The sequence below is a fragment of the Pleuronectes platessa genome, chromosome 5 (genome assembly GCF_947347685.1).
Source record: "Pleuronectes platessa chromosome 5, fPlePla1.1, whole genome shotgun sequence".
Taxonomy (NCBI): Eukaryota; Metazoa; Chordata; class Actinopteri; order Pleuronectiformes; family Pleuronectidae; genus Pleuronectes; species Pleuronectes platessa.
In genome coordinates, this window is record NC_070630.1 from 391249 (window position 1) to 405684 (window position 14436).

The following is a 14436-nucleotide window of genomic DNA, read 5'->3' on the forward strand; positions in this document are numbered from 1 at the left end:
CACTTCAGGTTCATGCTGCAGGTTCGGAGTAGACACCTTCTGAAGCTGTAGAGGTCAGAGGTCAGAGGTGTGAACCACAGAAGAACCTGACCAACCCTTTGGTCACTTTACTTCCGCTGAGTCATGCTTTACAGTGTAAACACACCTGAGTCACTGCTCAGACTCTGGGTAGGCGGGGTCACTGCCATGTGGGCGGGGTCAGCAGTCAGGGCTGGGGCGTGTCTCCAGGACAGATCAGAGAGAGAGAGAGAGAGAGAGTGTGGATGTCTCTCGACCATGGCCTGTGCGATGACTGCCTGGTCTGTTCACAACCCCAGTGAGACCAACTCCATCATCATGGTGAGTACACACACACACAGATACACACTGACTCACACACACAGACTGGCACACACTGACACACACTGACACTGACAAACACACAGACTGGCACACAGTGAGACAAAAACACACACACAGTGACTTGATGATGATGTTGATGAAGATGAATGTCAGCAGTTTGTGTGTGTGTGTGTGTGTGTGTGTGTGTGTGTGTGCGTGTGTGTTTGTGTTTGTCCGACAGTTACCTCCTGCAGCAGATTATCAGCACACACACATGCACGTCTCTCTGTAGTTGTGAGGACACTCATTGGCATTATACATTGTGTAACTTGAACCTGAACCATCTGGAGCACAGAACCTGATCTGGGGTCCTCAGTATCACAGTTTTCTGTTCATCACTGAGTTCCCTGCAAACAGGTTCTGATCAGATCCTTCAGCTGCTTTGAGTTTGAAAGAGCAGGAGCTGAGTGTGTGTGATGAGGTTCCTCTGTGGCCCTCAGAACACTAACGGGCCCCCGGACCTGATGCTGGACCCCAGGACCGTGTGCGTCTGTCTGGACGAGGTGGTCCCTAAGCGACCGCTGCTGCAGCGACACCTGAAGAAAGTGGACAACGACCTGATGGAGGCCCAGAGGTTCTCCGCTCTACCACGGAGACCGGCCGTCAACATCGAATTCAGAGACATCTCCTACTCTGTCACAGAGGGACCCTGGTGGAGGAAGAAAGGTACTGCACAAGAATCTGAACACGTAGTTCTTAGAGGACCAGGGGTTTCAACAGTGCGTGAGATTCATACTAAAACTGTACGTGCGCACTAAAGCCCCAAAGGGCGCACGCACAAAGAACATTCAGATTTATAATCCGCTCCCACGCCTGAACGCTGAGTTCCCTTCACGAATCACAGTCCACCTGGAAACGTTCCAACGTGGATCTGCCTCCAGATCCGCCCTCAACACGCCCACTTTCAACCATTAATGGTCAATGCAAAGCACCTCATAAATATTAAATGATGCTGCTGACCAATGGGCTTCCACCGTGAGTCCTGACCAGTGATGCCGGTAACGCGTTACTCTAATCTGACCACTTTTTTCAGTAACGAGTAATCTAACGCGTTACTATTTCCAAACCAGTAATCAGATTAAAGTTACTTGTCCAAGTCACTTTGCGTTACTATTTCGGTATTTGTGGTTAACCCGCTGGGCACGTCCTGCGGCTGGGGGAGCAGTCGGCCCGTCGCCCTCCTCTCCACGCCGCCGGAGGCTCGGTGTGCGGCACTCCTCGACGTTTTTTGGGGGGGAGGTGCTCGTCCGCGGTGCGGGGGCTTTCCTTCTAGTATGCCGCGGAGCGGTGTCCGTCGGCGCTGCGGAAGGCGGGGACCGGTTGGAGGGGACCGGGTACGGCGGTCGGCGGCAGTGACTCTGGACGCGTGTCGGTCCCGTCAGATCACCTCAGCTTGGGGGAACCCTCCGTTCACGCGGGGGGCGGGGGGGGGGGGGGGGGGGGGGAAGGACTTCGGGGGTTTCTAATAAAGTGAGTGTTGGCTAAACCGGTTGTCATTTTTATGCTTAGGGTGTTGTCGGCAGCTGCTGAATGTAACTAATAAAGTAACTTGTAATCTAATTTAGTTACTTTTAAAATCAAGTAACTTTTAATCTAACTTAGTTACTTTTAAAAGCAAGTAACTTGTAAAGTAACTAAGTTACTTTTTCAAAGTAACTATGGCAACACTGGTCCTGACGGAGTCACGTCATCAAGCGATGAGAACAGGAAGTGAGACTTTCTGACATCGAGGTGTTCGTTAGTGAGGTGGAGGTGAAGAGCGACGTCATGGGACAGCAGTGATGTCACTGATAAAGAAAACACTGATACATATTTATTTATTTAATCAAACTGATTAACTCACATCAGTGGCTCCTCACCTCCACTCTGGGATATTATTAGGAAAGTGAATAGTTTCTCTATATTTTGAGTGAGCGCCTGACGGCTCCGTCACATTCATTTTAATGACTCCGCTGTTTAATGGAATCTGAACCTAATTGGCTGTTGTTTTATATATTTTGCAATTAGAAGGTTTAAAGGTAAAAAACTTAAGCTGTTGATTTTAATGTAAATTAAAATCTGCTTCAGGTCACCACCTCACGTTTGTTAAACGAGACCCTTGGTCTTAAAGAAACAGGTCTCAAAGGGATAGTTCACCCAAAAAGGATCATTCACTCGTTATCTACTCACCACTATGCCGATGGATGGGGATGCCAGTGGACGTGGCCAAATGAACACGCGCCCTTGGGAGGGAGTTTTCGGTTTATCAGAGACATTCAGGCTTAAAACTCGGTGTAAATGAGGTCGGTTCAGGTTGAATATGAACGTCTGTGCTTGTGGACACTTGATGACACCACAGGAGCAGAATGGAGGTATTTGATTTGGAGAGGAGAGAGAGTAAGATGTGAAGGGGGGCAGACAGCTCAGGGCAGCGGTTCGGACTCAAACCTGGACCACTAGTGGTGAGGCCTCCAGGGGGCAGCAGCTCCACCAGGTGAGCTGTACGCAGCCCCAGTGTCGTCCCCCCCCCCCCCCCCCCCATCGTTAACAAGGAGCAACTTCCTCTGTTCTTAACTCAACAAGAGTCAAACAGAAACTTAGTGACCAGTGATGAAGCTCAGTCCCATGTGAGGCTCCTCTCCCAGGACACAAACAGGTGCTGATGGACCTGAACACATCAACACAACAACACAACAACACAACAACAGGATTCACTACATGAGAAGAACCAGTTTGTAACTTCATGTTTAAAGTGTTTATACATCATGTCAGATGGAGATGAAGGAGCTGATGAACTTTAACAAAACACATGGATGAGTTCACTCATACACATCGTGACCATTTCATATTTTATGTGTGTGTGTTTGTGTGTGTGTGTGTGTGTGTGTGTGTGTCTGTGTGTGTGTGTGTGTGTGTGTTATCTGGTGTAATCTGTTAATCTCTCATGCTGTTAATAGCTGCAGGTCAGATTGACAGAATTAAATCCAACAGAAGCAAACTGCTCTTCAGCATTTACACATTCACATGATTGGTTATTTATACAGTGCAGCCGGCTGCTGGATATATGAAGAGACAAATAAACCAAAAGGTTGTGAAACAGATTGATGTGATGTCATGTAAACCGCCTCAAACAGGGATTTGTCTTCAGATGAAGTCAAACACTGATGTGAACAGAAAACCTCGTATCCTGTTTCAGCTTTTCACAACAAAAGAAACAAAGAAAAGACCATGAACAAAAAGTTCACTCAATGAAATCTGATCGGACCAATCATCACAGCCTTCAGAGCAACGCTCTCACAGAGGTGACGTGATGATGTCATCTGTGACATCACAGCAAACAACAATCAAAATAATTGAAACACGAAGAATTAAAATAATGAATACTATGAAAAATAACAAGAATAATAAAATATTCCAAATAATAACAAATATTAAAACAGAAACGCTGTCTATGATCTGAAACATTTGCAACAATAAAAAAAAAAAACATAAAGACAATACAGTCAAATGTTAAAAAGAAGGGATAATGTAAAATGTAGAAAATGAAAACAAACACAAATCCCTGACAATAAAGGTCAACAATGGTCCGATGAACCCGTTGATCCGTGGTGAACCAGCACACTGTGCACTACGTGCACGTCACGGTTAGTGAGTTAAGGCCAGCGCATGCGTCTGCGGCTGTGTCGAAGGACTCGTCATTCATGCTTCTCAAAGCGTTGCGTGTGTTACAAAGCAGTTCCCCGCTAGAACACTAGGGGGAGTAACGTGTTTAGTTGAAGACGGCCTTAGAGACGCCTTCTTTGTTTGTGGCAGTCGTCGTCGACTGGTTATTTACATCACCACTCCGGCTCCTCAGAGCCTTTTTCTGGCGGACAGATCCTCCAGTCAGTGACGGGTTATACAAGTGGTCATACTTTCAGATCTCTTCTGCCAACCGTTCTTCTGTTTGGTCCATATTCGTTCTTCTAAATCTTCCGTTGTTTCTGCCGGTGTTATGTGGCATGAAACCGGAAACACGACTCTGGAAAGAATGTAGTAAGCCGACCAATCACAGCCTTGCGGCTGCGTGAGGCTCGCGGAGCTTTTTTCCGTATAGTTAGAAAAATTGGACGACGCACGTAAGAAGAGATACATAAGCACTAAGGGGCCCGGAAGGGCTCTTGCGCTGGCGGCCCGTGAAAACGCAGAAGCATGCTCCGGCCGTTAATGAGACGCTGGGAACAGATCAGGTTCCTCTGAGGCTGAAACTCTTTGTTCCTCCTCAGATTAAACAGTTTCACTAAGAACACTTCACACCTGCTAACCCATCGAGTTCTCTCTCCTGACGCCGTGGCCTAGGGGGTAGAGTGGGCGCTCTCCAACATGAAGGTTGCCGGTTCAATCCCCACTCTTCCCCATCTGCATGCCAAAGTGTCCTTGGCAATATACTGAACCTGAAAATGGCCCCCCATAAATGTTGAGTGTACATGTGGCTCAAGGTTGAAGAGGTCGCTGCAGGTCACTGTCTCTAATCTCTGATTGGTTACAGAATAGGTCACCTGACAGTCAATACTGAGGGTTGAGATTACCACAGAAAAACACCTTATGTAGATGTGCTGCCATCTTGTGGTGATGACGTCATTCACAGTCAGAGCAGCAGTGATAGAGGAGTGGAGGTGTGGTATCAAGGTCCCGCCCACATGCTCTCAGCCAATCCTGAGTCAGTGTCAGCTGTCAATCATGTCGTCTCAGCCTGTTTTTATATCATCAAATAACTGATTCAAATCAAACGGATCAGAAACTTGAACAAACATCAGAAAGAAGAAGTGAAACGACAGAAACATTTATTAACTTCTACTAGTTAACTTCTAGTCTGGCTCCTGTCCCATTTGCTCACGTGGAGGAGGTTCATGACCTGTAGGAGGCGACAGTTTTCAGATCTGTATTTAAACTCAGTGTGACAGTGGAGGTTACTGTCGGTCGCTGGGCTTATTCTGATAATCTCATTAAACAGCAGGTTATTTTCATCCTCCTCTTTGGTTTCCATGGTAACCCTATTCATACAACTAATGCGAATGATGAATGATATTCTTTCAGTGTGTGTGTGAAGTGAAACCTGATTGGTGGATGTGTGGACAAAGGCTTGTCCTCTCAGTCTGGGAACTTTCTCTCTCTTTGTTTCTTTCCTGGCTCAGGTTACAAGACTCTGCTCAAAGGGATTTCTGGGAAATTCACCAGCGGGGACCTGGTGGCCATCATGGGGCCCTCAGGAGCCGGAAAGTCCACGCTCATGAATATCCTGGCCGGCTACAGGTGAGGTCATGTGACTCCAAGTCTCACCTGAAACCTAAAAGGAAGAGAAATAAATAAGATGGAAGGAAAACTTGATAAGATCACTGGTAGGAATCAGTGATCACATGATCCGGTCCAGTATCAGTGATCTGGTGTGTTTTGAATAGGGAGACGGGGATGAAGGGGACGATCCTGATCAACGGTCAGAGCAGAGACCTGCGCTCCTTCAGGAAGGTTTCCTGTTACATCATGCAGGACGACATGCTGCTGCCTCACCTCACCGTGCAGGAGGCCATGATGGTACCACCAGACACTCTGTAGACACCTCATGAACTAGTTCAACGTTCAGTTCCTACAAGTAAACATGAATAGTTCACGTTCATAGTCCACCATTTAAAACCTGAACTAGTTCATAGCTAAGTTCATTTCATAGTTTTAAGGTGGAAAGTGACCGAAAGCATCGGCGCGCCGCATCGCAACCGAAGTCCTCCGCACAAAGGTTTAACGGGGGGGGGGGGGGGGGGGGGGTGTTGATAGGAGGCCCTTGGCTTTCCTTGGCCCGGCTCGGCGTCCGGTGTAAACCCGGCGTTCTCCTCAGGAGCAGGAAACATTCCGTGACGTTTTAGCTAGACCTCAGATAATATGAACGTGTTCACCGTTCAAATTCATTATTTGTCATTGAGTTGCGTTCAGTTCAACGTTCTCATAAAAATGAACGTGTTCTTTTGAACTCGTTTATTCACAACACTGTTAGTCCTGAACCCGAGTGACGTCCTCTTGTTTTCCAGGTTTCAGCGAACCTGAAGCTGCAGGAGAAGGTGGAGGCTCGCAGAGGGATGGTACGTTTTAGACCACTGGCTAATTCCTGGTGTGAATGATGATCTCCGAGGTGAAACAGAAGTTCTGGATCCTCATTTATAACGTACACATCTTTCTATTTAGTGCGTAGACCAAACCAAACTGTCATCGACGAATATGTTGAACATAACTTTAACCTGAGCAGAAGTGAGGAGTTGATCTGAAGCAGATTATTGATCCACATCAACATGAACATAACAGTTCTAACTTTCAACTGTAGAATGTGGTGTTTGTGATTGTGTTGTGTAGTTTGTGGCTGTGTTCTTCCCCTTCCCTTCTGTGTTCCCCTGTGTGTTGTGTGTGGCAGGGGGTGTGGCTGGCTGGTGGCTGCAGCAGGACGAGGCACACCTGCGTCCAATCCTCATCATCCTCCTCCATTTAAGCCTGGGCATCTCAGCACTTCGATGCCAGATTATTCCGTCCAATACGGTAGCAAGTGATGAGCAGGAAACTCGACTTCGTTGTCTTTTGGATTTAAGCTAACCTTGTTACTTTCTTCACCCAGGACTCTCGTGTGCCTCGTCGCTCGGCTCTTCATCCTCCACGTTGCCAGGATCCACAGCCAGCCAGCACCCTGCTACTCCTGCCTTCCTTTTCCTCGCCAGCTAAATAAACTCTGTTCCTTATCCATCTACAAACCACTCCTTGTCTGCTTTGGGGTCCGAACCTTCACTTAGACGTAACATAGAAAATACAACATAAAATAAGTAAATAAGTTACAGAAGCAAGTGATTAATAGTTTTTAACTATATATTTTATTGCACTTTACAAAAATAGATAAACTGTGTTCACCTTCAAACTTCTATTTTCACATAATGTCCCAGAGTGGAGGTTACGATCCAGTGATGTGTGAAGTAATCTGATTACTGTGAATACATGAGTAGTGTGTGATAGAAGCACTGACACCGATGGAGGAGAACGGGAAAGAAGGCTGAGGAGGAAGCAAGTGTTTAGTGACTGTGGCGTTTCCTGTCCCATGATGATGACTCAAATAGATTCTATAGATCTGTGATCTTGGATCTTTGTGTTGAACTGAATCTAATATTCATGAAGTGATTTGAATGTGGGCGTGTAGAGGGCGGACTTTGATCCATGCACACGCCTTTCCAGGTTGGCTTTGATCTTTAAAGGGAACTTGGCTTTCAGGTGTGCGTGATCATCGCGAATCGTTTTTTGCATACGCTACTTTCGGCATTTGTTCACTTTATTATAAATCCAAGTTTGATAAATGAATCCATTGGTTTCTGTGTTAAGGTCCAGGAGATCCTGATGGCTCTGGGCTTACTGGACTGTGCTCAAACCAGGACGTCTCACCTTTCGGGGGGGCAGAGGAAGAGACTGGCCATCGCTCTGGAGCTCGTCAATAACCCTCCGGTCATGTTCTTTGACGAACCCACCAGGTCCGAGCTGCTGAGGGCCCTCGTGGTGGACTTTATTCTGGGCCCTAATTCTGCTCCTAGTCTTAAGTTTTAGCTTTTAATTCTGGTCTTGTCGGGTAATTGGTTTCGCCTCACACAGGACACCAATCCTGGTTTGGCTGTGGTCAGTCTGTGTGGAGTTCACATGTTCTCCCAGTGTGCCTGGGATTTCTCCACAGTCCAAACCCATTAAAGTGGGTTTAACTGAACTGGAGACTATAAATGAACCACAGGTGTTAATGGTTTAGATGATAGGTGGTCTGGTCTGGTCTGATCAGCGATGTTTCTCTAGCTCTTTGTTAAACTGTTGAGCGTTTCATAATTTTTTTTTCTTTTCAATGTTTTTGATCATCTGGACGTGATCCAGGTGCATTCTTCAGAATCATGTTGTCTACAACAGCCAGTCCCAAACTTAAGAATCCCACGGCCGACAAATTTGTGCGGCCCACCCACACTTTTATTCAAAACTATATGATCCACACACAGAACTAAATATGCATGTGCAGATCCAATAACGGGACATACCAAAAGTCCCCAAATCCATTTTTTTTTTTACGAATGTGAAACAATAAGTGCAATTGTTAAGACACTAGCATATCTAATGGGCTGAGCATTGAAGGCTAACTGGCATTGTGTGAGAAACTGTCGACAGGTGTTGGGATCACCGGAGTACTTAGCTGGTGGGGGAATCCGGGGTTCGAGGGCAGCAGCGCCTGTAGCAGCAGCAGGTTGAGCGGCTGTGGGGGCTTGTGGAACAGGAGCAGGGGCCTGAGCGGCGACGGTAGGAGCCGCGTCCAGCCGGGCGATGAGAGCAGACAGGGCGGTGGTGATCCGATCCACCTTGTCCTTGATGTTATGCAGAGCCTCGTCGTGGTGGCCCAGCTGTGCTCCTTGGAGAGCCATTGCCTGTTTGAGGGCCTCAGCTTGCTCTGCCAAGTCCATTGTGGCCGGACTATACTGTTAAGGCCAGGTTTTGGACTTAGAGGCAGAGACAGAGGCTGAGGCAGAAGTAAAGTTAAATGATGCTTTATTGGTAATCCAATAGTCAAATGACAGGCAGGCAGGTAAGTAGACAGGCAGGCAGGCAGACAGGCAGGCAGGCTGGGGCTGGAGTCGGGGCAAATAGTCCAGCTGCTGGTCCTGGGCAGGGAGACAGAGGAGGTCAGACAGGGAACAAACAGGCTTCAGAGTCTAAACTTGATCCTTTGGCTGTGACAACTAACTAGAGTTTAGTCTATAGTCCGGCACCGACTGAGAGCAGGAGTGGAGCTTATAAAGGTAGCTGGTCAATCAAGGCCCCAACTCCAGCACACCAGGACCTCATCAGTAATTAGTGACGCCACCTGCAACAAGCGAGAGAGAGAGAAAGAAAGAGAGAAACTAGAAGGCAGGTGAGGCAGGGGCCATGACAGCAATAAGTGGATTAGTAAACATAAGTTGTTGCTGCTCGTATAACAGAGAACTTACAAATTACATTTCGCTACAATCTACGGCTAAACCTAATATACTTCGCGCGTTAAAGGTTTCGTCGTAATTTAATGCTCACTTACAAATCTGAAACTTTTTTATGATCTCTCCCGGCCCACCTGCAGTGGCTTCACGGCCCACCGGGGGGCCGCGGCCCACACTTTGGCCAGATTTAAACGTCCTGTCTGCCTCTGTCTCAGTGGTTTGGACAGCTCGTCCTGTTTCCAGGTGGTGTCTCTGCTCAAAGCTCTGGCTCAGGGAGGACGAACCATCATCTGCACCATCCACCAACCCAGCGCCAAACTGTTCGAGCTCTTCGACAAGGTAACTGAACCAAGACGCAGCAACTTGTTACACAGCAGAACACAAAGACTCTGACAGGTCAGAAGAACGTCCTGATGAACAGGTCGAGTCCGGTTTTAGTTATAAAACTGTATTTATTCACAAGTGATAAAAACTGATAAATCAGCTTATTAGGTTATTAATTCATGTGTGTGTGTGTGTGTGTGTGATTTCAGTTGTACGTCCTCAGTCAGGGTCAGTGTATCTACAGAGGAAACGTTTCCAGTCTGGTTCCGTACCTCAGAGACCTCGGACTCAACTGTCCCACCTACCACAACCCTGCTGACTTCGGTAAGAAACCCCTCAAATTAACGTGCACACACACACACACACACACACACACACACACACACACACACACACACACACACACATACATTTACAAACACACAAACCCTCACCCTGGCTCCTTGGTCTCTCAGTGATGGAGGTGGCGTCTGGGGAGTACGGGGATCAGATGGTGCGGCTGGTAAAGGCGGCTCATGACAGGAAGTGTGAGAAGAATTATCAGATGGAGCTGAACGTAGAAACAAACCTCCACCCATTCCTGTGGCAGCGCACAGAGGAGGTACGAAACAAACGCACCCCAACAACAACCTCTCCACTTCATCAACAACATTGAAGACTTTTATTTTGAAAAGATTCCTGAAATATTTGTTCAGATCTGTAAATGAGGCATTATATAATAATAATACTCTGTTCTGCAGAAATCTGACCACCATTAAATGTTGACCACGTTTTCAGATTCAATTATTTCTATAAATCAAACTTTAAGCAAACCCTCAGTTAAAACCTTCAGAATAAAGCTGTTTTCAGACATGAACTAAAGTCGGACATGATCTGCACATGTTCCTCACATGTTCCTGACGTGTTCATTACATGTTCCTCACATGTTCCTCACGTGTTCCTCACGTGTTCCTCACGTGTTCCTCACATGTTCCTGACGTGTTCCTCGCATGTTCCTGACGTGTTCCTCACATGCTCTGCAGGTTCTCCATGTGAGAACAAATGTCTGAGTCAGTGTCTCTGGACATGTTCTGGATCTTCTCCTGCAGCCTCCTGGTAACATGTGTGTAACATGTCAGAGTCCATGACAAGGAACCAACAGGACAATGTGTGGAAGCTTCCCAGTGAGCGAGTGGACGTGTTGATGAGGTTTCTAACACGTGACGTGAAACCTGAAGAACACAAACATCTCAGGATGAAGAAGAGGAGCCGGACACGTAGAAGACGAAGACGTCCACTTGGAAACACGAGGAGATTCCAGATCTTCTGGTGATGAGGGCCGACCCCGGTGTGGATGAGCTGTAAACAACAACACTGATCTTTCCACAGCAGAGTTCATACATCATGTCCCGCCTCCTGCTGCTCTACAGGCTCCGCCCCTACTGCTCTACAGGCTCCGCCCCTGCTGCTGTACAGGCTCCGCCCCTCACCTGGATGTTGCCACATTTTCCTGTTTGAAAGAGTCGGACCCAACAACCTGCTCCTGCTTCACAAACACCATCTACACAACATGTCCAGAGGATATTTTACAGAGCTCACATCTGAAAATATTTTTAGTCCTCATGTCCTCATGTCCTCATGTCCTCTGGCTTCAGTTGCTTGTTATATGTCACTAGATGACTTTGTAAGTGGATTTGCAAAAGCAAGTTGTCGACTCAACATTCTTAAAAAACTTGTTTCTCAGGAGAATTCTTCGTCTGAAGGTTGTCACAGTTTCTCAGCCAGCTGCATGACCCAGTTCTCCATCCTGTTCAGGAGAACTTTCCTCAGCATCCTCAGAGACTCAGTGAGTGTGAACAGCAGCACCTGCTGGTCAGGTAAGATGACTGCAGCCACACCTGTTAGTAAGAGTGTTCTCATTGGTGGAGCAGGTGCTGACTCACCTGAGGATCTCGTCTCACATTGGGATCGGTGTTCTGATTGGTCTTTTGTATCTGGGAATCGGTAACGAGGCCAAGAAGGTTCTGAGTAACTCTGGGTTCCTGTTCTTCTCCATGTTGTTCCTGATGTTTGCAGCTCTAATGCCAACAGTTCTCACATGTGAGTCACCTACCTCTCGTTCTCACCCTCTGCTCAACAACCTCTTTCTGTTGTGAGATGATGTCGTCACCTTCTCTGTTCAGTTCCTCTGGAGATGGGAGTTTTTCTGAGGGAACACCTGAACTACTGGTACAGTCTCAAGGCTTATTACCTGGCTAAAACCATGGCAGACGTCCCCTTCCAGGTAAATAAGACAAAGGTTGGTTGGTTGGTATGTAGATATATAGATCTAAGTATGGGGACAGACCTCTTCAACATTGAACTCAGGTGTATAAAATCATCACCTATCATACAGTCTGCCTTTACAAACATTTGTTTGTAAAGGCAGACTGTATTTGTTTATATATATATATATATATATATATATTGTTGTGTTTGCAATGATAAGGATTTCCCCTTCCTGTAGAATTTCTCCCCTGGGATCTTTAAAGGGGACATATTATGCCCATTTTACCACAGTTGTCTGTGTCTTTGTCTTTCTCGCTCGTCCAAGGCCATGTAGCGAGACTCCCTACATGGGCATGGTGTGACTATGACGTTTATTTCGGTCTAATCCCATTCGACGCACACTAACGTATCTTTTCTGAAATAGAGGAACTACAACAAATCGCGCGAGTTGTTTCTTTCCAGAGTTTTTGGGACGGTAGACATGCCAGACACCAAATCAACCTGTAGAAGCACTACAAAAGTGGAATTTTCATAATATGTCCCCTTGAACTCGATCGAGAGCTAACATCCAGGTCTCGGTGTCCTCTGCGCTACAGGTGGTCTTCCCGCTGGTGTACTGCAGCATCGTGTACTGGATGACGGCTCAGCCTCCGGATGCCGGACGCTTCTTCCTCTTCCTGTCTCTTGGGGTCCTGACCTCACTGGTGGCTCAGAGTCTGGGTCTGCTGATCGGAGCCGCCTCCACCTCCCTGCAGGTCACTTCACCAGAGTTCACTGTGTGACTTCACACTCTTCACCCGCTGACTTCACTCAGTTCTGTTTGTGTCCTGCAGGTGGCGACATTTGTGGGTCCAGTCACGGCGATCCCGGTGCTGCTGTTCTCTGGGTTCTTTGTCAGTTTCGACACCATCCCCTGGTACCTGCAGTGGATGTCCTACATTTCCTATGTCAGGTGGGGGCGCTGTCTAATCAAAAAACATTCGGGTCATTCTTAAAAAGGAAGGGGATGGATCCTGGGCAGATTTATAACTGGTGTTGTGTTTCATCCCAGTGTTTCTGGGTCAAGTCCTGGTGCCCCGGGTCCAGGGCAACGGGTCCAGGGCCTCTTTGCTGGTTCAATGAGTCTAAAAGAGACTTATGGTGATCATCTCAATGCTTTGACTGAATCTCCTGATCCTGCCTTGTTTTTCAGATATGGTTTTGAGGGCGTCATCTTATCCATCTATGGTCTGAATCGAGAAGATCTTCACTGCGAGAAAAATGAAACATGCCACTTCCAGAAGTCCGAGGCCATCCTGAAGGAGCTGGACATGCTGGACGCCAAACTCTACCTGGACTTCATCGTGCTCGCCATCTTCTTCTTTTCCTTGAGGCTCATGGCTTACTTCGTCCTGCGGTACAAGATCAGTGCTGAGAGGTAGACAAGGAACACGATGAAGAGTCACAGTGGAAGATCTGAGTTTGGGGCCACAGTTAGCATTTAGCCGTACAAACACAGAACCTGCTTTGGCTTTAAAAACGAGTTCAGGTCCTGATCGGGAGCTGGTCTAAATAAAGAGAAAAACAATTGATGATTTGTTATATTATTGTGATTTTATCATCAGTGACTGTTTATAAAGATGACCAGTAGGTGGAGTCGCACACTCACCTTCTTCAGTTTTCACTTCCTCCTCAGTCTGTTTTTGTTTTTACATATTTTACATCAACCTCTCATTTCTACAAATGATTTTTTATTTGTTTCTTTGTGTTTGGATGTGAAGGTTTAGAGTAAAAACTGAAAACTTTACAGAATCATTCAAAAATATTTGTTTATCTAGAATCAGAGACAGTCTCTGATAAACTTTTTAAAGCAGGACTCAGTTAAACTGACCAAACCCATATCTTTTCAAAATAAAATCTCTGTAATGTTTCATAACACTAGTACTTGGTACCACACTGTGAGAGGTTGGGTCCGTTCTCCATCCAGGACCTGGTCACACCTCACAGCCCGTCCACTCCGTTCTGCATCGACCAATCAGCTGCTCCCTCACTGTGAGGGACAGCTGTCACTCAACAACATCTGGACAGTTTCCTGTCCCGGCTCCTAAACGGTGGAACCAGCTCCACATGGACATCAGGACAGGACATCTTTCTCAGAACAAAGATACTTCTCTTCAGACTAAACCTCGGATAAAAAAAAAATAAAAATAAAAATAATATTAAGTATAGATATATTTAGTAGCGCTTACATGTTGCACTTCGTAGTTTGGCCTCTTGAAGCAAATGTTGCCTTCTTGATTCTTGTTGTTCTGGTTTGTTCCTCATGGTTGATGCACTTATTGTGAGTCTCTCTGGATAAAAGCATCAGCTAAATGAAAGGTGATGTAAAGTGTGTTTGTGAACGTGGCTCCTGAGGATATCAGAGACATTTGTTTCCTGTGGAATTTGAATGACAGGGCTTCTGGTCACTTGATAACACCACAGGAGCAGGATGGAGGCATTTATATTTTATTCTGTTGTTTTAATA

The 14436-nt window shown here is 46.6% G+C and overlaps 1 protein-coding gene across 3 annotated transcripts; it reads left to right on the forward strand.

Moving 5' to 3' along the window:
• Positions 1-276: 276 nt before the first annotated feature.
• Positions 277-13351, forward strand: abcg1 (ATP-binding cassette, sub-family G (WHITE), member 1). Of its 3 annotated transcripts, none has more exons than XM_053423288.1 (15): positions 277-339; positions 822-1047; positions 5535-5652; positions 5799-5931; positions 6420-6470; positions 7744-7889; positions 9575-9698; positions 9893-10007; positions 10139-10324; positions 11378-11508; positions 11594-11762; positions 11846-11946; positions 12527-12685; positions 12764-12882; positions 13123-13351. In XM_053423288.1, exons 1-15 carry the CDS (start codon positions 277-279, stop codon positions 13349-13351), a joined length of 2070 nt encoding a protein of 689 aa, XP_053279263.1. The 3 variants fall into 3 exon arrangements, with proteins under 3 accessions (XP_053279263.1, XP_053279264.1, XP_053279265.1); XM_053423289.1 differs by having other exon boundaries at positions 10139-10284; positions 11407-11508; XM_053423290.1 differs by having other exon boundaries at positions 10139-10284; positions 11410-11508.
• The last annotated feature ends 1085 nt before the right edge of the window (positions 13352-14436 follow it).